General features: G+C 44.4%; 1 protein-coding gene across 1 annotated transcript in view; it reads left to right on the forward strand.

Moving 5' to 3' along the window:
• Positions 1-10,147: 10,147 nt before the first annotated feature.
• The window catches only part of STXBP6 (syntaxin binding protein 6), a 61,734-nt gene continuing 45,506 nt past the window's right edge, over positions 10,148-26,375 (forward strand). The window contains exon 1 of the mRNA XM_009911701.2: positions 10,148-10,329. Within this exon, the coding sequence (XP_009910003.1) occupies positions 10,176-10,329 (154 nt within the window). The 5' untranslated portion in view covers positions 10,148-10,175. The remainder of the gene's footprint in view (positions 10,330-26,375) is intronic.

Raw genomic sequence — 26,375 nt, forward strand, 5'->3', positions numbered from 1 at the left:
ATAGAAAGAGAGATTGGCCATTGGAATGGGCTGCCCAGGGCGGTGGTAGAGTCACCATCACTGGAGGTGTTTAGAAAGAGACTGGATGGGGCACTTGTTGCCATGGTTTAGTTGATGAGATGGTGTTGGGTGATAGGTTGGACTCAATGATCTCAAAGGTCTTTTCCAACCTGCTCTCATCCTCTCTTCTCTTCTCTTCTCTTCTCTTCTCTTCTCTTCTCTTCTCTTCTCTTCTCTTCTCTTCTCTTCTCTTCTCTTCTCTTCTCTTCTCTTCTCTTCTCTTCTCTTCTCTTCTCTTCTCTTCTCTTCTCTTCAAGAATCTGAATGCAGTTATAGGGAATGAAGAATATGGCAAGAGAGGTGAATGAACAGCATGTTGCTGCCAGCTCACTTTTAGCCTAAATCACCAGTCTTCAGGATTTTCACCATGCTTTCCCAAGAGAGATGTTATGAAGTCAAGTAAAACTTACCTTCCTTTTACACTGTTTTACACATGGCCCTCTCATTTTATCCCTTGATGCTAGGAGTTTCCTTCCAATAGAGTAGTTTGCTTTTATTCTTCATTAAATGGGTTGAAGGCACTTGAAGAAAATGTCTATACTAGTAAAAGTAAGAATCTGAATGTAGTTAGAGGGAATGAAGAATGTGGCAAGAGTGGTGAGGAACAGGGTGGGCTGGAACAAGATGATCCTTGAGGTTCCTTCCAACCCTAACAATTTTATAGTTCTGTGCTGCTGCCAGCTCACTTTTAGCCTAAATTTATATATGGTTAAATGCCATCATTGAAGGGAAAAACCTTTCAGTGTCTGGCAGAAAGCAGTACAGAAATGCTTCAAAGAAATGGGATTTTAAACACAAGCTACTTGAAAAGCAGGATTGTGACACTGCTAGTAGTTGTTGAAAATGAAGCTTTTTCCTGTACTTGAGACTCTTTGGAGAACCCCACCTCACATACTGCATCCAGTTCTTGTGTCACCATCATAAGGATGCAGAAATGTTGGAGCAAGTCCAGAGGAGGACCACAAAAATGATCCAAGGGCTGTAACACCTCTGCTATGACGATAGGCTGAGGGAGTTGTTCAGCCTGAAGGACACTGCAGGGAGACCTAATAGCAGCCTGCCAGTACCTGAAGGGGGCCTGCAAGAAGGCTGAAGAGGGACTGTTTGCAAAGGCCTGCAGTGACAGGGTGAGGGGTGATGGTTTCTGCACCATGAGGTTGGTGGAACACTGCAACAGATTGCCCAGGGTGGGCATCTCCCTGAGATGTTCAAGGCCAGGCTCAACAAGACTCCAAGTAACCTGATCTAGTGGAGGATGTCCCTGCTTAGTGCAGGGGGGCAGGACTAGATGACTTTGGTTGTCCCTTTTAACCCAAACCATTCTGTGATTCTGTGATTGTGGGTTCTCTCTGCTCCCTCATAGGTGAGGTGGTATTATATGGGTGAAGAAAAATGTCTTACCTTTTCCTCTGCCATATGGAGAACTTAGGGAGTCTTAATTTCTTGTGGCAAAATATTTCACAGCTGTGTCCCCTGCTAAGAGCTTCTAAATCAAAGGCAGGTAGAAGTTGGGTCTTGTGACTTTAAGCCAGCTGTGTGAGTTCTTAAGCTTATTTGATAAGTCACAGAATCAACCAGATTGGAAAAGACCTCAAGTCTAACCTATTTCCTAATACCTAACACCTCCTGACAACTAAACCATGGCTTCAAGTGCCACATCCAATCCTTTCTTGAGCACCTCCAGGGACGGGGACACCACCACCTCCCAGGGAAGCACATTCCAGTGGCCAATTACTCTTTGTGGGAAGCATTTCTTCCTAACATCCAGCCTAATCCTCCCCTGGCACAGCTTGAGACTGTGTCCTCTTCTTCTGGTGCTGGTTGCCTGGGAGAAGAGACCAACCCCCAGATGGCTACAACCTCCCTTCAGGTAGTTGTAGAGAGCAAGAAGGTCTCCCCTGAGCCTCCTCTTCTCCAGGCTAAGCAGCCCCAGCTCCCTCAGCCTCTCATAGGGCTTGTGCTCCAGACCTCTCCCCAGCCTCATTGTCCTGGTTAATTCTGTATTCTGTATAATACAGAGCAAGGAAATATTGCAGTTTCTTGCTACATGCTGTTATTTGCTTTGTGATAGATCTGGTTGATACACATCCACCGAAGGCTGTACACAAGAAGCCACAACAGACACCAACTGCACTAAGTGGAATCTCCAACTAAAATGTGCCCTCACTGCAAAGGCTGTGATCCTTCTGCTCCCAGCACTTAGTTTACAACAGCCTTAGATGTCTGAATTAGGCAATTTATCTAATGCAGTGTACTTGGCATGGCTGCTGAATCTAATGTGGAAACTGTGCCTGTGTGAAGACTTCTGAATCTGAAGTGTCAGAATAGTTTGGATGAAGTTGTGTTACACAGGACAAAAAATCCACAGCTGGATTTAAATAAGTAACCTTCTCCATATTTATTGATGGATCTCTGCAAAAGGTCTTTGCTTAAGTAAGTAAAACATTCCAGTGCACCTCTTTTTTAGAAGTACATAGAATCACAGAATTGTTAGGGTTGGAAGGATCATCTAGTTGCAATCCCCCTGCCATGGGCAGGGACACCTCACACTACAGCAGGTTGCTCACAGCCACATCCAGCCTGGCTGCAAAAACCTCCAGGGATGAGGCTTCCACCACCTCCCTGGGCAGCCTGTGCCAGTCTCTCACCACCCTCATGGGGAAGAACTTCTTCCTAGCATCCAATCTGAATCTACCCATTTCTACTTTTTTTTCCATCCCCCCTAGCCCTATCACTCCCTGACACCCTAAACAGTCCCTCCCCAGCTTTCTTGTGGCCCCTTTCAGATACTGGAAAGCCACAATTAGGTCTCCTCAGAGCCTTCTCTTCTCCAGACTGAACAGCCCCAGCTCCCTCAGTCTGTCCTCATAGAGGAGCAGCTCCATTATGCCAACTTTTGGTTAGCTTTATATAAAAAGAAAAGAATGGATGACTTGCTCAGTTGAACAAGTGCCAATTTTTCCCATTCTCCACCAAAAAACACCTCTGAAGAGGAAAAAAAAACCAAACAAAAGAATAAAATAAAAATACAAAATTAACAACAAAAAAACCAACCCCAAAGCCAACCAACCAACACAAACAAACAAAACCACCAAAAACCCAAGCAAAACTACAATGCTGGCTGTACATGCATTGCTTCCTGGAGGAAAAGAAGATTTCTTCACCCAGGAATGTTTTCTCTTGGCTCAGAACAGTGTTTTCTCTTGTTCCAGGACAAATTCAAGCCATCAGCAGTTTCCTCTGTGGTCAAATATGAAATGATTTACTGAATCACAGAATGGCTTAGGTTGGGAGGGGCCTCAGGGATCATCTACTCCAACCTCCCCACCATGGGCAAGGATGCCTCTCAACTAGGCTCAACTGCTCAAGGCCCCATCCAGCCTGACCTTGAACACCCCCCAGGCAGGAGCCACCTACAACCTTCCTGAGCAGCCTGTTCCATAGTCTTACCACCCTCATACAGAAGAACTTCTTCCTAAGATCCAGTGTAACCCTGCTCTCCCTCAGCTTCAAACCATTCCCCCTTGTCCTGTTGCTAGACACTCTTAGCAGAAGTCTCTCTCCAGCCTTCCTGTAGGATCCCTTCAGGTATTGGAAGGCAGCTCTAAGGTCCCCCCAGCGTCTTCTCTTCTCTAGGCTGAACAGCTCCAGTGCCTTCAGCCTGTCCTCACAGCAGCGGTGCTCCAGCTCTTGCATCATCTTTGTAGCCCTCCTCTGGACTCACTCCAACAGCTCTGTGTCCTCCTTCTACTGAGGACACCAGAACTGGCAGAGTCAAGGGTCAGAATCCCCTCTCTTGCCCTGCTGGCCACACTCCTCTTGATGCAGCTCAGGACACAATTTGCCTTCTGGGCTGCACGAACACGCTGGCAGATGATGGTGAGCTTCTCAATCAATACACCCAAGTCCCTTTCTTCAGAAGAAAACTTCTTGGAGGATCTCTGAGCACTGCCAGGACAGTGTGTTACTGTTCACAGCGCTCCCCACTCTGAGGCAAGCAGGATTTAAATGTGTCAGTAATGTGCCTTTGAAGCGAGTTCACATTTCCTGCCTCGCATGATTTCTTTGTTCCACATGTTCCACATGTTTAATTCCGTTCTGCTTTTGGCTGAACAAAGAAAATTCCATTTTCCTCCTCCAGTTTTTCACTCCAGCCATCCCAGCTTTATAAAAGAGGATTTTAGCCTTCACTCTGTTCCCCCCCCAGCACCCAACAAAAATGCCTGAGTTGGAAAGAGCAGATCCTGAGCAGATCCAAACCGGGGCCTGCAATGCAGTGCACATTTGCATCTAGTCATGTCTTCCCCCTACTGTAATTCTCCATGATATTTCCCTCACTAAGAAATCCTTCTGAACAGTGGGCCATTCTTCTGTAAGTGTATGAAGGGACAGCAATTAAAGCTGAAAGCTGGTGTTTTCACAGATCCCACACACTCAATAACAAAAAAACTTGGACCATTTTGTGGGTTTGGGCAGGCAGCCAGCAAGCAGCTGACTTATCTTTATATCCAGATGTTTTATGGAAGTGAGTGGGGAAGAGAAGAAGATTTACAGCACCTCTGTTGAGTTATCTGTACACAGAAAGAGCTGGGCAAACTAATCCTCTGCCTGCAGAGTTTTCATAGTAGTAAATTAGCAAAGAGAAATTAAGTAAGAAGCAAGAGAAGGGAGAGCAAGTAATGTTTGCCAGAAGAAGAGAGGGGGGAAAAAAAATTGTTCAGTCTGTTAAGTCTTGCTGCTTTCAAAGATCTTTAGCCACAAGCAGGGATGGGCTCACAGGACAGGCTAACCACCCAAATGCTGCCTGCAGCATGATGTCATCTGAGCAAGCTCTCCTTGGGCTGCAGTGGCAGCTCGAGCAAGCATTCAGATCTGCTTTTAATCAAGTCACCATTCTGGCAGAGGATGACATCTGCTTTGGGAAATCAGTTCAAGACACCAGCTTCTCCTGTTGTGATAATTGTCTGTACAGTTTAGAATCATAGAGTGGTCTGGGTTGGAAGGGACTCCCGAAGGTCATCTAGTCCAACCCCCTCTGCAGTAAGCAGGGGCATCCTCAACTAGCTGGAAGTATTGAGGCTGTTTGATCATTAATGTTCATCAACATCCAGCTTGGGAGAAGCAAAAAATCATTGGTAAACAAAGGGAACAGATTTATAAATCCTTAAAAAGCAAGTATTAGAACATATTCTAATGAAAGTCAGTTTGCAATAGGCTTAGTAAACGTCACTCTATCTTAAAGAAGTTAAATTAGCTCTGCAAACAAGGATTAAACTAGTAGATCAACCTTACTCTGAGACTTCTGCTACTTTGCTCTGCTAAGACTTCACCTGGAGTCCTGTGTCCAGTGCTGGTGCCCTCACCACAGGAAGGATGTGGACCTGATGGAGTGGGTCCAGAGAAGGGCCATGAAAATGATCAGGGACCTGGAGCACCTCTGCTGTGAGGACAGGCTGAGGGAGCACCAAAAAAGAAAAGCACTTGACATCTTAGTAACTAATTATTCCCATTTAAGAGTAGACTTCTTGTACTTCCATCTTCCAGGCTACTTCTCCAATACATAGAATATAGAATACATAGAATAAACCAGGTTGGAAGAGACCTTCAAGATCATCGCGTCCAACCCATCAACCAATCCAACACCACCCAAACATCTAACCCACGGCACCAAGCACCCCATCAAGTCTTCTCCTGAAAACCTCCAGTGATGGCGACTCCACCACCTCCCCAGGCAGCCCATTCCAATGGGCAATCACTCTCTCTGTATAGAACTTTTTCCTAACATCCAGCCTGAACCTCCCCTGGCGCAGCCTGAGACTGTGTCCTCTTGTTCTGGTACTGGCCACCTGGGAGAAGAGACCAACATCCGTCTGTCTACAACCTCCCTTCAGGGAGTTGTAGAGAGCAGTAAGGTCACCCCTGAGTCTCCTCTTCTCCAGGCTAAGCAAACCCAGCTCCCTCAGCCTCTCCTCGTAGGGCTTATGTTCCAAACCCCTCACCAACTTTGTTGCCCTTCTCTGGACTCGTTCCAGCAAGTCAACCTCCTTCCTAAACTGAGGGGCCCAGAACTGGACACAGTACTCAAGGTGTGGCCTAACCAGTGCATATCCTGTAAGCTCATTTGAAATTCCAATCCTATCTTCCAGCACTTCCAGTCTCTAGACTGACACCCACCAAAAGCCAGGATGAACGTTCTGTTTGCTACCACTTTGGCAAGTTAAAATTGCTTGAGACCCAGCACAGCCTGCCTTAACTCCTCCAATCAGATCCAGAAAGACACCAGCTCCTGTGAATGACTTCCACAATCACTTTTGTGTTTCCACATCTTGTGTTATTTCCATGTAAATTTAATTTCCTTAGCTCACTCGTAACTAAAGTGACATGAGTCAGTATTAAACTTGAGCTCTGTCTGCTAGTTCCAGCTTTATCTCATACTTTATCACAAATCAGTTGGTTTAAAGTTCTGGGTTGGGGTGGGTTGGTTTGGTTTTGGTTGGTTGATTGGGGGTTTTTTGAGTTCCCTCTCTATTTGTTCCGGATCCACAATACAGAATTAACCAGGTTGGAAAAGACCTTCAAGATCATCAAGTCCAACCTATCACCTAACACCATCTTATCATCTGATCACGTCTTCTAATCATGTTACTGCCAGTGGCATCCTAAAGTGCATTATAAAGGATGTGGTTAGTAGGTTGAGAGAGGTTCTCCTGTCCCTCTACTCTGCCCTGGTGAGGCTGCATCTGCAATACTGTGTCCAGTACTGGGTGCCTCAGTGCAAGAAGGACCTCAGGGAACTACTTGAGAGAGAGCCACAAAGGGCTGAAGGGAGTGGAACATTTCCCTTGTGAGGAAAGGCTGAGTGAGCTGGGGCTCTAGCTTGGAGGAGAGGAGGCTGAGGGGTGACCTCATTCATGTTTATAAAGATGTGAAAGGTCAGTGTCAGGAGGATGGAGCCAGGCTCTGCTCAGTGATGCCCAATGATAGGACAAGGGGAAGTAGATGCAAGCTGGAGCAGAGGAGATTCCACGTGAACATAAGGGAAAACTTTTTCACTGTGAGGGTGACAGAGCCCCGGAACAGGCTGCTTAGAGAAGTTGTGGAGTCTCCTCTGGAGACATTCAAACCTGCCTGGATGCATTCCTGTTTGACCTACTGTAGGTGGCCCTGCTCTGGCAAGGGTATTGGACTGGATGATCTTCCAAGGTCCCTTCCAACTCCTAACATTCTGTGGTTCTGTGATCTAGTGTGAGCTGTCCCTGCCCATGGCAGGGGGGTTGGAGCTAGCTGATCCTTGAGGTCCCTTCCAACCCTGACAATTCCATGATTCTATGATCTGAAGAACTATTCAGCAGCTGCGTTGCAGCACGAACAGCATCAGGTCTTTGCAAGCTGGAGAACGCTTTTTCAGTTGGATATAATTCAAGAGTATTTTTTGCCTCATAGCATTTGTGTTGCCAGCACTATTGAAAATTCTTTAAGCACATGAAGGTCTGAGGCTGTAGTTATTTTTGTGGAGTTTATCAGTCTCAGTCAGGAGGAGGTCTGTGTGATTAAAGCTATGGCCATTGACAGTGGCCTTGAATTGAACAAAAAAACCCAAAAGAATTAAACCAAAAACCTCCTTAAAATGTGCCCACAGCTTCCATGCTGGTAGAAGATATACTGCAAGTAATTTCATAAGGCAGGAAAAAATTGTGTCATGAACATGAATGTGAAAAGAGTCTTTTCTAAGTCACTCTTAAGTTTTCATTTTGATGTATTTGTTGCTCAGCGATGCAGTTGGTAAGTGTGAAGGATAGAATCCCACCCAGAGGGGCCTGGAAAGGTGGGCTGGGGAGAATCTCATGAGGTTCAGTAAAGCAAAGTGTAAGGTCCTGCATTTAGGTCAGGGCAATCCTAGGTATCAGCACAGGCTGGGGGTTGATGAAAATGAGAGCAGCCCTGCAGAAAAGGCCTTGGGGGTGCTGGTGGATGAATGGAATGGAATGGAATGGAATGGAATGGAATGGAATGGAATGGAATGGAATGGAATGGAATGGAATGGAATGGAATGGAATGGAATGGAATAGACCAGGTTGGAAGAGACCTTCAAGATCATCGCGTCCAACCCATCAACCAATCCAACACCACCTAAACAACTAACCCATGGCACCAAGCACCCCATCAAGTCTCCTCCTGAACACCTCCAGTGATGGTGACTCCACCACCTCCCCAGGCAGCCCATTCCAATGGGCAATCACTCTCTCTGCATAGAACTTCTTCCTAACATCCAGCCTAGAAGCTGGGCATGAGCCAACAATGTGAGCTTGCAGCCCAGAAGCCCAATGGCATCCAGGACTGCATCAAAAGCAGCATGGCCAGCAGATGGAGAGAGCTGATTCTGCCACCTTTATTCTGCTCTGATGAGACCTCACCTGGAGTACTGTGTCCAGCTCTGGAGCCTTCAGTACAGGAAGGACATGGACCTGATGGGATGGGTCCAGAGGGAGCTGGGGTCATTAAGTCTGGAGAAGGCTGCAGGGAGTCCTAATATCAGCCTTCCAGTGTTGGAAGGGGGCCCTCAAGAAGACTGCAGAGGGACTGTTCACAAAGGCCTGTAGTGTTAGGATGAGGGGCAGTGGTTTGAGATGAGAGAATAGGAGATTTAGATTGAATGCTGGGAACAAGTTCTTTAGCATGAGAGTGGTGGAACTCTGCAGCAGTTTGTCAAGGAGGTAGTTGATTCCCTATCCCTGGAGATATTCAAGGTCAGGCTAAACAAGGCTCTGAGCATCCTGATCTAGTGGAGGATGTCCCTGCTGACTGCAGGGATGATCTTTGGAGGTTCCTTCCAACCCCCATTCTGTGACCTTTTCAGGAGCTGCACGTTCTTTCTTCCTTCATAATTCCTCTGATAAAGCATTTTCTTAAGGCAGTTGATTTTTTTGTAAAGGGGTGTGTAAAATGACTTCATGCTAAAACTTTGCAGAGTTTCCACACCTCTCTGTTGCTTAACCAAGATCTATTACTAACTATTTTGGCAAAGGATTCTCTTTGCATCCCAGGATGAGGCTGTGGTGGATTTGATTTGAGCTAAGTTGTACTCTTACAGCTCCTTGAATACAGCTCTTGTGCTAAAGCAAGAGCACTAGTGGGGTAGTTTGCTGGTAGTGTGCACACTGAAAATAACAGATCCAAGAGTTTTGGCTCCATTATCTACTTTGACTGGAATTTATCTCTGTTTTCTAATAGTTGTGACAATATCCAATGAGTCCACCTCATGCTTCTCTGTAAGCTGTGCTCAGAGCTTCCCTCCTTTTCCCTCCCTGTTTTATGTACATTCTTTTAGTCAGTTATTTTTCTTCTCCAAATGTCTCTCCCGAGTTGCCTGTGCTGTTTTCTCATGAAACACATAGAGGAACTGACCTGGGTCAAAATTACTTGGCAGAAGAGAGGAGGTGTGGTTTTGTCTCCCTGAACCTGACCGGTTTCTCTGACACCGTTGCCCAGTTGGTGGTTATGGAGGAGTTGAGGGGATGAGGTGCTAAAGCTGCATGAGGTGCAGAAGCTGTTTAATCAAGTGCTGTCATCAAGGGCAGTGTTCCTGAAGGAACACTTGTACCATGTCTGGAGCTTGCTGTACCTTCTGGGAACGTGACTCCTCGTCTGCCAGAAGAACCACGCTGTTCCTTCTCCCTGCCCTTGCAGTGCTTTGCCTCTCTATGTGGGACAGGTGACTTCACCCTCACTTACCAGAGAGGGAATTACTGAAGCTTTTATACAGCATGGCGTTACAGGGTGTCTCTGAGAAGATTGTGCATCATTCTGGAGTGCTAGTATGGACAGCTTCTGCCTCATATGAGCCAAGCTAGTTTAACAGCGTTTAAGAAGCATGGAGAACAGCTTCAGTGAAGGCTCTTAGATCCTCTGAAAATTCTGCCTCTGAGAGCATGAAAGTATCTTAGAAATTCTTCCAAATCATTAAAAAAAACAACTTCTTGTTTTGTTGAAGGTCAGAGCTGCCAATGCCAGCCTAAGTTAACTGGACTTTACATAACCTAGGAGTTTCTAATGTATTTTCTTTTTCCATCATTTGATTTTCAGAGGGCAACAGCCTGCTGGACCTCTGATCTACCATGAACGCCAAATCTGCAATCAGCAAAGAAATTTTTGCCCCACATGATGAACGGATGCTGGGAGCTGTCCAAGTGAAAAGAAGAACAAAAAAAAAGATTCCTTTCCTAGCTACTGGGGGTCAGGGTGAATACCTAACATACATCTGCTTGTCAGGTAAGCTGAAAGATTTTTTTGACATCTGGTTACCTGGTTTGGTTTACCTTTGCTTAACTGATTGGATGTTATCTGTAGCCACAGGGAGCTGGGGGACTGGAAGCTTAATAATGGAAGCAAAGAATTATGGCACTTCAGTCTTAAAGCTTGAGAAACTAGGTGCTCAAGGCTGTTAATATTGCTGCCACATAATAAATTGAACTGGTGGAGTCATCATTTAAACAGAATTAGATGGTCTCTCACAGCATAGCTGCAGAGATGTGGCAGTTTGAGGCTATGCTTTTAAAAGTCAGCTGCAGATTTTCGAGCGGAAGAGGGGAGAAATATAAACAAATCCACAGTTGGGTGTAAAAAGGAAAACAAGAGAGTATTCTAAATGAATTTCATTGGCTGGATGTGAGATGTACCCCTCGCAATATCTCACATCCCACTTCATTCCTTTCTTTCCTTTCTGACTGTTGAGGCTGCTCTCTGCTCTGCTCAGCTGGGAGGACCATATCAGCCTAACCTTGAGATAAGAGCACTAACTCTCTGTCTCAGTCCAGAGAGGGAAAGAGCCTCAGTTCTTTTGAATATTCCCATGTTATGAAATTAGAGGCACAAAAAAGGCCAAAATATCAACAGCCCTCGAAGCTGTTTAATACACAAATAAAGTGGATGGATCCGAAGGGGAGAGAGAGAAAATAGAGAGGGAGAGAGAGAAAAGGGAGAGAGAAGTGGAAAGGAATTATATTACCACACCCCTCACCCCCCAAGACAGTTTGAGTCTGTGGAGGAAAGGTGCTGCAGCTTTGGATGTAGAGGTGATGTTGGGTCTGTAGAGGCCACACCTTGAGTCCTGTGTCCAGTTGTGGGCCCCTCAGTTCAGGAAGGATGTTGGCTTGCTGGAGCGTGTCCAGAGAAGAGCAACAAAGTTGGTGAGGGCTTGGAACACAAGCCCTGTGAGGAGAGGCTGAGGGAGCTGGGGTTGCTTAGCCTGGAGAAGAGGAGGATCAGGGGAGACCTTATTGCTGTCTATAACTCCCTGAAGGGAGGTTGTAGCCAGGTGGGGGGAACCCCCATTGCCTATAGCTTAATCCCTGTTTTCAAACAGAGTAGAATTCATAGTATCATAGAATCAGCAAGGGGGCATCAACAGAGGCTGCTAAAGGTGCAGCACATGGAATCATGGAATCAACCATGTTGAAAAAGACCTCAGAGATCATCAAGTCCAACCTATTACCTGATACCTAACACCTCCTGACAACTAAACCATGGCTCCAAGTGCCACATCCAATCCTTTTGTGAGCACCTCCAGTGATGGTGACTCCACCACCTCCCTGGGCAGCACATTCCAATGGCTAACAACTCTCTGTGAAGAACTTTCTCCTCACCTCCAGCCTAAACTTCCCCTGGCACAGCTTGAGACAGTGTCCTCTTGTTCTGGCTACAGCCTCCCTTCAGGTAGTTCAGCTGCCTGGAGGCACTGAGTTCAGTTTTAGGTTTCCATCCCTTCCTCCAGGCAGCATTTCAGAAGGGCAGAAATCCCATCTACATCTGCCAAATGAGTGTGTGAGATTATCTTCTGTATCCTAGGATGATTTAGACACTGCAGTTCTTAGGCATACCAGTTGATGCCCTTGGAATGTGTGCACCTTACTTGGAAACAAAGCTAGTGGTCAGAGGCAGCAGTACTCTACAATTCTCAGAAGAGTGAGATTTTAACTTCTTTTACTTCTTTTCTGCTTAAAATAATGCTGAAGCTTTCAAAGCATACCATGGAAAACCCAGTCACTCGACTACTGGTATGAGACATCACACACTTGCACACAAAATCACAGAATGGTTTAGGTTGGAAGGGACCTCCAGAGGTCATCTAGTCCCACACCACCCCTGGCTCCACCAGGTCAGGTTGCTCAGAGCCTTGTCAAGCCTGATTTTCAATAGCTTCAGGGATGGAGTTATTGATAGGGTGTCAGGGGGACTGGGGGGAATGGAGCAAAACTAGAAATGGGTAGATTCAGATTGGATGTGAGGAAGAAGTTCTTCACCATGGGGGTGGTGAGAGACTGGCACAGGTTGTCCAGGGAGGTTTTGGAAGCCTCATCCCTGGAGGTTTTGAAGGCCAGGCTGGATGTGGCTCTGAGCAGCTTGGTCCAGTGTGAGGTGTCTATGTCCCTGGCAGGGGGATTGGACCTGGATGATCCTTGAGGTCCCTTCCAACCCTAACAATTCTATGATTCTAAGGAGTCTCAACTACCTTCCTGGTCAACCTGTTGCAGTATTTCACCATCCTCATGGTGAAGAACTAGATCCTAACATCCAATCTAAATCATCTTTTATTTCAAACCATTGCCCCTCATCCTATCACTGAAAGCCTTTGTACACAATCCCTCTGAAGCCCTCTTGTAAGCCCCCTTCCAGTACTGGAAGGCTGATACTAGGCCTCCCTGGAGCCTTCTGCAGGCTGAACACCCTCAGCCTGTCCTCCTAGCAGAGGTGTTCCAGCCCCCTGATCATTTTCATGGTGGCAGAGTCACCAAGGGGGTTATCTGCAACCTTTTAGCCTGCTGTGATGAGGCGACTGGCCAAGTTAGATTGGCAAGGCGAGCCAAGAGAGATCTCTTGGGAGTTACTCAGTTGAAGAAAGGAGTAGACAGATGGGAAACACAGAGGTGGGGTAGCTGTAGGCAGAACAGAGAAGATGAAAACTGGGGTTTTTTTAATTTTATTTTATTTTTCTTTTTTTTTAATGTAGAAGAGGATTTAACACACACAAAGAAGACGACATTCAGAGCTGAAAGTGGATATTTATCACCTCCTCCACACTTGCAGACCTAGTGACAGCTATTGGATCAGAGCTCAGTTTTAATTTAGTCAGCATTGTCTTATGTAATTGAAGCATAATTGTTTAAAATAGTTCTCAGCCTTAGTTAGAATTCTGAATTAAGCAGAAAGCACTTGAAAGGTCACTTCAGAAATGTAGGACATTGGTGGTCTCTCTCTCTCTCTCTCCCTCTCCCTCTCGCTTGTGCACAGTTCTGGCTGTGTTATTTCCTCCCTCACCCTATCATTACATTTTTGAAGTAACTGCTAATACTTTACATTTGTTGCAGCACATTGGAAGCATTCCAGTTTGTACATATGGAAGTGCCATTGACCTTTCAGGGCTAAAACTCCATTGCAGTTGCAGTGAACTGAATGAACCAGATGGTTCCTTTTTGAACCTTCATTCCTGCGTGCCACAACACCCTGAGCTTAGCTGCATTGCTCTTTCTGGTCCCCCTGCTGAAGAGCTTGAGCTTCAACTGCAAAGCTGAAGTTGTGTAAAATTCAGAGGGCAACTTTTTCCCTCAGAGGTTATGACTTTAATAGCCATTTCTTTGCCACCTCCAAATTAGATGAACATGTTGGCAGTTCAGCTTATAAGCAAAAGTACAAGCTGTCAAGAGTGGTGCTAGAAAAGCCAGAAGAAAAGGCAATGAATCCATAATAGATATAAAATAAGGTGACCATGTAGGGGTGGGGGGAGAGCATGTTGGGTTTTTTTTGTGTGAGGGTGGTGAGACTCTAGAATAGGTTGCCCAGGGAGGTTGTGGATGCATCCTCTGTGGGGGGTAATCAAGGTCAGACTGAATGAGGCCTTGAGTGGTGGAGGTTGGAGCAGATGATCTCTGAGGTCCCTTCCAACCTAGAGCCATTTCATGGTTCTTTGACGATTTCTTCTTTAAAATTTAATCTTATTGACCATGTCCCAGACATTTTCGAAAGTCAAAAGACAGGTAGTGAATAGCTTACAAAGCTATTTGCACTTGGCACAAGAGGGTTTTTGGAGTTATTTTGGGTTGGTTTTGTTTGGTTGGTTTGGGTTTTGTTTTGCCTTTTTTCCTTTGTTTCTCTGGGTTTACCTCATTAATGTTTATACATGCATGAAGGGTGAGGTGAGTGTCAGGAGGATGGAGCCAGGCTCTTCTGAGGGATGTACAATGACAGGACAAGGGGCAGTGGTTGGAAGTTGAGGCATAGGAAGTTCCATAGAAACATGAGAAACGATTTTTTTCCCTGTGAGGGTGACAGAACACTGGAACAGGCTGCCCAGGGGTGTTGTGGAATCTCCTTCTCTGGAGTTGTTCAAAACCCACCTGGATGAGTTCCTTTGTGCCCTGCTCTAGGTGATCCTGCTCTGGCCAGGGGGTTGGACTGGATGAGCTTTTGAGGTCCTTTCCAACCCCTAACATTCTGTGATTCTGTGGTCATGTTTTGCCAAAAATTACTGTGGAAGATGTTGATTTTTGTCCTTCTCTGGAGTGATGCTTCTGACTGGCTTCCTCATGCCTTCACTGAGCCTCTGTCTACGTAGTGAGCTAACCAAAGCAGCTCACTGAAGCTTTTCACCATTGCTTATGCAGCTCTACAGGTGTAAATATATGAGCAAGAATCTCTGGCCATGATAAAATTGAACTTCAGTGCACCTTTATGAAACCATGAAGGCTAACAGTAAACAAAAAATAAATAGTGAAGTACAGTGATGAAAATGCTGTGAGGAAAACCACCTTTTTATTGTCCTTGTAACAGTAAGAATAGCAAAGTCATTCCCCTAGCTAGGTATGAGAAGTTAAATACTGGAGACCTTTGGGAAGGAGCTGTGGATATGTGTTGGGAATGGCAGTGAAGCTGACTGGGTTTGCGAATAGAATAGAATAGAATACAATAGAATACAATACAATACAATACAATACACCAGGTTGGAAGAGACCTTCAAGATCATCAAGTCCAACCTATCCCCCAACACCACCTAATCAACTAAGCCATGGAACCAAGCACCCTATCAAGTCTCCTCCTGAACACCTCCAGTGATGGTGACTCCACCACCTCCCTGGGCAGCACATTCCAATGGGCAATCACTCTCTCTGTGTAAAACTTCCTCCCAACCTCCAGCCTAAGCCTCCCCTGGTGCAGCCTGTGACTGTGTCCTCTTGTTCTGGTACTGGTTGCCTGGGAGAAGAGACCAACCTCTGCCTCTCTACACCCTCCCTTCAGGTAGCTGTAGGGAGCAATAAGGTGACCCCTGAGTCTCTTCTTCTCCAGGCTAAGCAACCCCAGCTCCCTCAGTCTCTCCTCACAGGGCTGTGTTCCAAGCCCCTCACCAACGTCGTTGCCCTTCTCTGGACACGCTCCAGCAAGTCAACCTCCTTCCTAAACTGAGGGGCCCAGAACTGGACACAGGACTCGAGGTGTGGCCTAACCAATGCAGTGTACAGGGGCAAGAAGGATGAGAAGATGTCCCTGCTCACTGCAGGGGGGTTGGACTAGATGACCTTTAGAGGTCCTTTCCAACCTGAGTGATTCTATGATTCTGTGATGCTCTGACAGATCCTTTCTGTTTAGTTTCACCTAGATTGGGGTGGGTGTGGGTGTTAAAATAGTACTTTACATTTTCTTTTATATTTTCCTTTATATATTTTTTTTATATTTTATATTTTATTTTAGTTTTATTTTAGCTTTTATTTGAGTCCTTGCTATATTTTATTTTGAATTTTTTATTTGATTTGATTTTATATTGATTTTTTTATATTTTATTTTTATTTTTTCTTTTCTTTTATTTTGATTTTTTATATTGTATTTAATTTTTTATTTGATTTTATATTGATTTTTTATATTTTGAATTTTTATTTGATTTTATATTGATTTTTTAAATATTTTATTTTGAATTTTTTTATTTTATATTTTTTTTTAATATTTTATTTTGAATTTTTTATTTTATATTGTTTTTTAATATTTTATTTTGAATTTTTTATTTTATATTGTTTTTTAATATTTTATTTTGAATTTTTTATTTGATTTTATATTTTTAAAATATTTTATTTTGAAATTTTTATTTTATTTTATATTGGTTTTTTAATATTTTATTTTGAAATTTTCATTTGATTTTATAGTGATTTTTAAAATTTTTTACTTTGTATTGATTAATTTTTTACTTTGTATTGATTTTAATTTTTTTCTACTTTCTTTTATATTGATTTTTAATATTTTTAATTTAAACTGATTTTTTATTTTTTTACTTTCTTTTATATTTAAATTTTATTTTATATTAATTTTTAATTTTTAACTTTATTTTCATTGATTTTTCTATTATTTATTTTCTTTTATATTGATTTTTAAAAATTTTATTTTCTATTGCAATTGATTAATTTCTTAATTTTCTTTTGTATTGCTTTTTACAATTTTATTTTCTGTTGATTTGTTTATTTTCTAGTGCATTTTTTAAGTTGTATTTTATTTTATATGGTATTTCTTACTGATTTTCAGAGGAGCTTCAGCCTAATTAACCTTCTCTTCTTCACCATTGATCATTTTGTGTCTCTTGAAATAGAAGAAGGGAAATGATGGAGTTCCATGGTGGGTAGGCTATATTTCTTGATAATATTCAGAACACTCCCCTTCATATATGTTGATGCTCTGATCCCTGCTGACTCTGAGATGCTCAGCCTAATATAACCTCTCCTCTTTCACAAGGAGTTTGTGTAGGAGGGAGTCTCCTTATAGCAAAGACACAGAATTGTGCATTTGCAAGCATCCAGCCTAAGATGAGCGTGGTGGGTTTTTTTCTGCTCCTAAAGTGGGGATGGAATGTATGTGTGGTCCTCTGCATCCTCCCAGCACGCTATTGGGTCTGATTTGCATACAGGAAATATTTTGATACAGAATTAACCAGGTTGGAAGAGACCTTTGAGATCATCCAGTCCAACCTATCACCCAACACCATCACATCAACTAAACCATGGCACCAAGTGCCTCAGCCAGGCTCTTCTTAAACACCTCCAGTGATGGTGACTCCACCACCTCCCTGGGCAGCACATTCCAATGGTCAATCTCTCTTGCTGGGAAGAATTTCTTCCTCACATCCAGCCTAAACCTCCCCTGGCACAGCTTGAGACTGTGTCTTCTTGTTCTGGTGCTGGTTGCCTGGGAGAAGAGACCAATCCCCACCTGGCTACAACCTCCCTTCAGGCAGTTGTAGAGAGCAAGAAGGTCTCTCTTGAGCCTCCTTTTCTCCAGGCTAAGCAACCCCAGCTCCCTCAGCCTCTCCTCACAGGGCTGTGCTCCAGATCCCTCCCCAGCTTTGTTGCCCTTCTCTGGACACATTCAAGTGTCTCAATGTCCTTCTTAAATTGAGGAGCCCAGAACTGGGCACAGGACTCAAGGTGTGGCCTAACCAGTGCTGAGCACAGGGCAGAAAGTGCTGATGATATGTGTCTGCTGCTTATTGATTTGGTTCCCCTTCCCACACTCTCTTTTCTTTCTCTTTTTTCTTTCTCTTTTTTCTTTTTCTTTTTCTTTTTCTTTTTCTTTTTCTTTTTCTTTTTCTTTTTCTTTTTCTTTTTCTTTTTCTTTTTCTTTTTCTTTTTCTTTTTCTTTTTCTTTTTCTTTTTCTTTTTCTTTTTCTTTTTCTTTTTCTTTTTTTTTCTTTTTCTTTTTCTTTTTTTTTCTTCTTTTTCTTCTTCTTCTTTTTCTTCTTCTTTTTCTTTTTCTTCTTCTTCTTCTTTTTCTTTTTTTCTTTTTCCAGAATAGAATTGACAAAACTTAACAGTTAATTATTATACATCACCTTAGAAGAGGAAGAGCTTGGACCTCATTTACCAGGTCCAGGGGAGGGCTGTGAAAATCTCTATGAGGACAAGCTGAGGGAGCTGGAGTTGTTCAACCTGGAGAAGAGAAAGATCCAAGGAGATCTAATAGCAGCCTGTCAGTACCTGAAGGGGTCTACAAGAAGGCTGCAGAGGGACTGTTTGCAAAGGCCTGCAGTGACAGGGTGAGGGACAATGGTTTGAAATAAAAGCAGATTAGATTTAGATTGGATGTTAGGAACAAGTTCTTTGGAACACGTTGCCCATGGAGGGAGTTGAGACCTCATCCCTGGAGCTATTCATGGTCAGGGTCAACCTGATCTAGTGGAGGATGTCCCTGCTGAGTGCAGGAGGCTTGGACTAGATGTCCTTTGGAGGTCCCCTTTGACCTAAACTATTCTGTGACTAATGATGTGAAAATGATGTGTCTGTCTAGGGAATTTGTGTTACTAATGTGGCCTGCAGTTTTATTCAAAATTGAGCTTTTGGAGTTGCTTTTCCTTCCACCTCAAGTACATATGGACTCCTTGGAAAGATTTCCAAGTACCAGATGAGACTATCTTGAAAAACAAGAAAGGATAAATCCTAAGCCAAGCAAAACCATAGAAAATTATGGGAAGAGTATGGCATCAAATCTCTTTATTTAGTCAGATGTAATTTTGCTGTAATTAATAGGGTGCAATAAGTCTGAAGTGTAGAAATATTGGTTGCAGAGCTGTGTGTTGGAAGCTGTATCATGCCCCGTTCAGAGAAGAAGCTTTATAAACTTATTCTTGGTTGAAATTTGTAGCCTTTTCCTTGGAAGCATAGAACCATAGAATCATAGAATTGTTAGGGTTGGAAGGGACCTCAAGGATCACCTAGTTCCAACCTCCCTGCCATGGGCTGGGACACCTCACACTGGATCAGGTTGCTCACAGCCACATCCAGCCTGGCTGCAAAAACCTCCAGGGATGTGGCTTCCACCACCTCCCTGGGCAACCTGTGCCAGTGTCTCACCACCCTCATGGGGAAGAATTTCTTCCTATCATTCAATTTTGTTCCATTCCCCCTAGTCCTGTCCTTACCTGACACCCTAAAAACTCCTTCAAAAATTGCTGTGAATTACTGTTAGATTGCTGACTCCACCCTCCCGTGTTCAGAAGGGAATGGTGGCTCTGTAGTGCTTTATTCCTTCATCAGAATTCCTTGGGCTGGGTAGGGTTTGTATGCCTCAAGAGCTGGCAGTAGCTTCCTTCAGCATATTTCAGAGCAGTAATCTGCCCAGAACACAGCAGATGCTTGCATCGAGTTTGATGCCAGGTTAAAATGCTTGAATGTTGTGCAGTCTTTGGAAGCAGTTTGTTTGTTCTTGATCCAAGTGAGGATTGTAGCAGGGTTTGGTGCTATCTTCCCTGTGATGTAAAGCTGCAAGTAAGGATACACTAAACCATATGGCATGGTAACTAGTCCTTCAAGTTGAAGTATACCAACTGTGCACAGAAGCCCTGGCTGAGTATCCCCTTATTGCTAGCTTTGGTGGGAAGTTTCCTCCTTGTACCATAACAGTTAAGCCCAGTCTGTTTTGCTTTGAGGCAGGGTTCATTTTGAGCAGCTTGCTGAGTTTTTCATGGTGCTAGTAAGTGGTATTTATAATACCTTGACTCACTGCATTATGGATTGCTGAACCTGAATCCTACTGGGCAGAAAACATCTGGATGGTTTTCTAGCTTGCTGTTCTTCTGCCAACTGCTGTGTAGCTCTACTCTTAGTAGTTGTATCAGCTGAGGGCCAATAGCATCCTGGCCTGCATCAAGAACAGCGTGGCCAGCAGGAGCAGGGAGGTCATTCTGCCCCTGTACACTGCACTGGTTAGGCCACACCTCGAGTCCTGTGTCCAGTTCTGGGCCTCTCGGTTTAGGAAGGAGGTTGACTTGCTGGAACGAGTCCAGAGAAGGGCAACAAAGCTGGGGAGGGGCTTGGAACACAGCCCTGTGAGGAGAGGCTGAGGGAGCTGGGGTTGCTTAGCCTGGAGAGGAGGAGACTCAGGGGTGACCTTATTCTCTCTACAACTACCTGAAGGGAGGTTGTAGACAGGCAGAGGTTGGTCTCTTCTCCCAGGCAGCCAGTACCAGAACAAGAGGACACAGTCTCAGGCTGCGCCAGGGGAGGTTTAGGTTGGATGTTAGGAAGAAGTTCTATACAGAGAGAGTGCCCATTGGGATGGGCTGCCTGGGGAGGTGGTGGAGTCACCATCATTGGAGGTGTTCAGGAGGAGACTTGATGGGGTGCTTGGTGCCATGGGTTAGTTGGTTAGGTGGTGTTGGATTGGTTGAGGGGTTGGACGCGATGATCTTGAAGGTCTCTTCCAACCTGGTTTTTTATTATTATTATTATTATTATTATTATTATTATTATTATTATTATTATTATTATTATTATTATTATTATTATTATTATTATTATTAAGCTAATGAAGAAAACCAGAAGTACTTTCTGTTTGACCAGTGCCTGGCATGTTTACAGACTCTCACAGTAGATAGGTGTCAGATTAAACTCTTACCTTTTATAGCACTCCAGGCTCTAGTAGCCAAATCTTTTGTTTTCATCCTACTTTCAGGCTTTGAAGGCTGTGCTAACAAATAGTTTTCAGTGCAGAGCAGCATGTCAGGAATTGCTGAGCTGATTGGAATGTCACATCAAGCTTCACTGTCATTAGGCAGGATTTATTATTGCCTTCACAAGGAAGAAGATGACTCATGCAGCCCCAGTCTCTAAATATTTTCAGTTTGAGACTTTAATCTGTAAACAATCTTTTTTTAAAGCAAGTTAAATAGAAGAACAGATCAGAACTGATGCTTGATCTTCTGCTGTGATTAGCCTGTATCCCCCAGTTTATCCCCACCACTGTCACAAACATTCAAGTAGTATGCCACATAGAAAACACAGAGGGAAGGAATTCTGCACTAATTTTGTCCCTCCCTGGTGTAATATCAAACTGTAGCAGTAAAAACAACCCTCTGGTGTCGTGTCTGTGTGTGTGTGTGTATGCTACCCCAAACAATTGTTCTGCATTTACAAGACAGTGTTTTTCCTCCAGCCTACCTACATTGAAGTTTTTATGTAACTTGGAAGGAAAAAACAACCTATGAAGGGTGGGGAGGCTGCAGGAATATAAACTATGCAAAGTTTTGTTGGCTTTCTATCAGGGAGGAGCCTAGACGTTTGTCCAAGTTAAAACAATCTCTAGTAACTGTTTAGCTGGAAGAACTTCATACAGCAAGTCTGGCACACCCTGTCAGCTGCACTTCTGCTGTGCTCTTTAGAGCTTAGCAGCACACAGGAGAATCATAGAACTGTTAGGGTTGGAAGGGACCTCAAGGATCATCTAGTTCCAGCCCCTCTCCCATGGGCAGGGACAACTCACACTACATCAGCTTGCTTAGAGCCTGGCCTTCAAAACCTCCAGGGATGAGGCTTCCACCACCTCCCTGGGCAACCTGTTCCAGTGTCTCACCACCCTCATGGGGAAGAACTTCTTCCTAACATCCAGTCTACCCATTTCTAGTTGTTTTTTCCATTCCCATTACTCCTATCACTCCCTGACGCCCTAAAAAGTCCCTCCCCAGTTTTCTTGTAGCGCCCCCTTCAGGTACTGGAAGGCCAGTAACTTTTGGTAGCCTCAGGGAATGATGGAGTTAAAACCATAATGCACCTCAAGTTCTCCCACAGGAGTGTTCTGAAGGAAGCTTCAGTTAGATGCAATTTCTAAGGGAGGGATCTGAGGTAGCTTTACAATAGTGTGGAACATACATCAAGCATTGAAGTTTGTTAGGCAGTTTTATCCCCCAAATCTAGATGGCTATTGAAAAATTGCTTGAAGCATCTAATTTTCTTTCTGTATGGTCTCCTCAACATATCTTCAGAGGAGGAGAGGCTGAGGAAGCTGGGATTGTTTAGCCTGGATAGAGGAGGCTCAGGGGAGACCTTCTTGCTGTCTACAACTCCCTGAAGGGAGGTTGTAGCCAGGTGGGGGTTGGTCTCTTCTCCCAGGCAACCAGCACCAGAACAAGAGGACACAGTCTCAAGCTGCACCAGGGGAAGTTTGGGCTCGAGGTGAGGAGAAGGTTCTTCACAGAAATAGTAATTTGCCATTGGAATGTCACCACCCCATCCCTGGAGGTGTTCAAGAGGGGTTTGGTCATAGCACTTGGTGCCATGGTTTAGTAGTCATGAGGTCTTGGGTGACAGGTTGGACTTGATGATCTTTGAGGTCTTTTCTTGACTCTATGATTCTATGACAGGCTCAGCTGAAAGGGAAACTGCAACACAAACTTCTGTCTGGATGAAATCACTAGTAAATTCTTTTCATGGATAACATGATACCAGCCCCTGCTGGGTTAGTTTTCTTAAATCTCTGCTTCCTGTCACTCTGTGGAGCACAGTAGTGATGGCAACAGCAGCTCTCTGTGACTGGATCAATGACTTGGAAGAGAACAGAACTGTTAAAGGAATATTCTCTTCTAGGAAAAGAAGTGTTTACACAAAGTCTGCTTTTTCTGACTGAGCTGAAAATTCACAGCTTAAATAAACAGAGGCTGTCAACCTCCAGTCCTTGTTTGTTCACCTGCATTGTTCACCTGCCCATGGCAGGGGGGTTGGAACTAGATGATCCTTGAGGTCCCTTCCAACCCTAACAATTCCATAATGACACATTCCTACCAAGATCTTGACTGTTCAGGTATCTGGTAATGGCTAAAGCTGTCTAAAATACTATCTGGTAAGACTTTATTTAGCTGGAATCTGTTGGATTTCCTTAAAAAGAAAACAAAAGCTGGGCAGAGAACTTTTTGAGAAGTTCTGGAAGAATTGGTTTTGGGGTTTGGTTTTGCATTCTGATCCCGCAGCTGCTTTTAAGAATAGCTTGCTTAAGTTTAGCCTACATCAGTTTAACACAGAAATATGCCTAAAGTACCCTTCAGCTCTACCTTTGGAGGGAATGCTGGTTCCTTACCCTGTCTTCACTCTATAAAGGGAGGTACTTGGGAATCAAAAGGATAAAAATCATATTCAGCTATGGAGAACGTGGAATTGGACAAGAGTTAGATGCTCTGAAATTTGTCAGGGATTGGAAAAAGGGATGGTTAGTGTTGTGGCTTCTTCAGAGATTCTAAACCAACAGACCACTGTGCAAGCTGACTGATAAATCTATGAAGTATTCATAGAATGGTACAATGGTTTGAGGTGGAAGGAACCTCCAAAGGTCCTCTAGTCCAACCCCCCTGCAGGCAGCAGGGACATCCTCCACTAGGTCAGGTTGCTCAGAGCCTTGTTGAGCCTCACCTTGAAGATCTCCAGGGATGGAGCCTCAACTGCCTCCATGGGCAACATGTTCCAGTGTTCCACTACCCTCATGGTGCAGAACTTGTTCCCAACATCCAATCTAAATCTGCTCTCCTCTCATTTCAAACCATTGTCCCTCATCCTATCACTGCAGGCCTTTGTAAACAGTCCCTCTGCAGCCTTCTTATAGCCCACTTCAGGTACTGTCAGGCTGCTATTAGATCTTCCTGCAGCCTTCTCTTCTCCAGGCTAAACAACCCCAGCTCCCTCAGGCTGTCCTCGCATGAAGCAGCATGGATCAGTTGTAAACAACGGTGAGGTTTGTTTGTTTTCTGGCTAGGAACTGATGTAGCCTCATGAAACTTTTGTGCTAATGTCAAATAGCTCTTTCCTTGGCCAGGAGGGGCGGCATCAGGAGTGGGAGAGCCGAAAGTACAGAATCAATGTTTGGAACTACTCAAGCTGATAGAGCTACAGACTTCTTTTGACTGATGTATTGGAGCATGATGTTGCCATTTTGCAAGACAGATCTTTCTGTCCGTGCTGAGATACTGGGAGGACTTTACCATGAGCTTTGAGTGGTGGTGGTTTGTGGTTTTGTAATCCAGGTGATGAGAAGCAGCCTTTTAAATATGACAAAAGTTTGTTTTTATTTAGCCCTATTTCAGTCCTTACATTGCATTGATCAGAGGATGGCAGAACAGCCAAAGGGACTTTGAAAGATCTCCTGAAAGGCCCTACCTTTACTCATCAAACACTGCTTTGAAAACATACAGCATGCAGTGAGAAGTGATATCAGTAAGTCAATCTACTAGAAGTATTCACAGCAGTAGTTTAAACAGTAGGATTACTGTCAAGAATTGTATTCACCCTTCATTTAGATGGCAGAATCTCAACATCTTGAGTAACCAGAGTTGTATTATTGCTTGGGACTCCAAACATAAAGAAGTGCAGAAAATCTCCAGAGAGGGACTTGTATTTATGACTTTTTACAGCTCTGCTATCCCTGTTTTAAGCATTTTCCCATAACCTATGGTTTCAGACTGTTTAAGCCCACAAAATATGTCTCCAAGATCATGCAGTCCAACCTTATCATAGAATCAATAAGGTTGGAAAAGGCCTCAGCGATCATCAAGTCCAACCTGTCACCCAACACCTCATGACTACTAAACCATGGCACCAAGTGCCACATCCAGTCCCCTCTTGAACACCTCCAGGGATGGTGGCTCCACCACCTCCCTGGGTAGCCCATTCCAATGCCTAACAGTTCTCTCTGGGAAGAACTTTGTCCTCACCTCGAGCCTAAACTTCCCCTGGCACAGCTTGAGACTGTGTCCTCTTGTTCTGGTGCTGGTTGCCTGGGAGAAGAGACCAACCCCCACCTGGCTACAACCTCCTTTTAGGTATTTGAAGAGAGCAAGAAGGTCTCCCCTGAGCCTCCTCTTCTCCAGGCTAAACAATCCCAGCTCCTTCAGCCTCTCCTGACAGGGCTGTGCTCAAGGCCTCTCCCCAGCTTTGTTGCCCTTCTTTGGACACGTTCAAGTATCTCAATGTCCTTCTTAAATTGAAGGGCCCAGAACTGGACACAGGACTCCAGATGTGGCCTAACCAGTGCTGAGTACAGGGCACAATGACTTCCCTGCTCTTTCTGACCACACTATTCTTTGTGCAGGCCAGGCCCAGCACCAAAGGGTCAACACTAAGCCATGTCCCCAGGCACCCAGTGTGCACCCCACTTGAACACTTCCAGGGATGGTGACCCCACCACTGCCCTGGGCAGACCACTCCACTGTTTGAGAACGCTTTCAGTGAAGAAATATTTCCTACTATCCAGCCTAAACCTCAATCTTGGTCGCTGCCTTGATGGATAATTTAGAAGACTCTACTTGCTTCATGATGCATTTCCTCCTTTTTGCATAACTAAAATGCCTTTAAAAGCTGGGAAATGCCCTTTTCCTCTCAGTGCCTCCTGTTTTAGAACAAAACTGCTGTGAACAGCTTCTGTTGGTCTCCTTGTTTGTGACAAGTGTACTTTGGCAGGGTTTCCCTTTATTATTTCTACTCTTAAAATATTCCTTTTTCCTTATGATTCATTAATGGATACTTTCTGCAGCCATTGGTATTGCTTCTTGCCATATCCACTGTTTTCTGTCGGCTGATGGTGACTCTCTGATGTTACACTACCTTCTTGGAGGAACTTCAGTCACTGAAGCTAGTTCCTTCACTTTGAGTCAATTCTTGGTTGAATTCTGCACGCTTCCTTCCTGAATGTGAGTATTCACCAGCAACAAGCCATTGGCCACTTGCCTCTGTTTCTGTTTAACTCAATTTCCAGCTGTCCAACTCTACTCAGGAACCTACCCCTTTTTTTAACAGTTAGGGCACTATTCTTCCTATGTCAGCCATCACTGATGCTCACCTCTTCCATTCCTAATGCAGACTAGTAATGTTTGATGATTATTAACCTCATCTGGTGATCTGATCCTGATTATCTCTCCCCTTCTACCTTTTTACTCTTTTAAGCAGTCCACTCTTCTGACATTCCCATCTTTTCAGTAAAGCTCTTCAATTCTCAGTGCCTCATCTGCTCTGTTGGATCACATTTTTGTTTTGCTTTGCTTTGTTTTGCTTTCCCTTTGTTTGTAGATTCCTGCTGCAGCTGTAAACCAAGGCTTCCTCTGTGCCATTTCCCTGAAAATTCGATATCCTATCACTTGGCTTCGTTCCCTGCTCAGGAGGAATTGTGGGGCACAGAATTCCCATTTCTTATTCTTCCTGGTGGATAAGAAGCTCAGCATGACCCACCACTGTGCACTTGCAGCCCAGAAAGCCAATCACATCCTGGGCTGCATCAAGAGAAGCACAGCCAGCAGGGCCAGGGAGGTGATGTTCCCCCTCTGCTCTGCTGAGACCCCACCTGGAGTACTGCATCCAGTTCTGGAGCCCCTAGACCTTGTTGTGGGTTTCCAGTATCTGAAGAGGGCTACAAGAAAGCTGGGGAGGGACTTTTGAGGGTGTCAGAGAGTGATAGGACTGGGGGGGATGGAAAAAATCTAGAAATAGGTAGATTCAGATTGGATGTTAGGAAGAAGTTCTTCCCCATGAGGGTGGTGAGAG

Source organism: Dryobates pubescens, chromosome 5, assembly GCF_014839835.1.
Source record: "Dryobates pubescens isolate bDryPub1 chromosome 5, bDryPub1.pri, whole genome shotgun sequence".
Taxonomy (NCBI): domain Eukaryota; kingdom Metazoa; phylum Chordata; class Aves; order Piciformes; family Picidae; genus Dryobates; species Dryobates pubescens.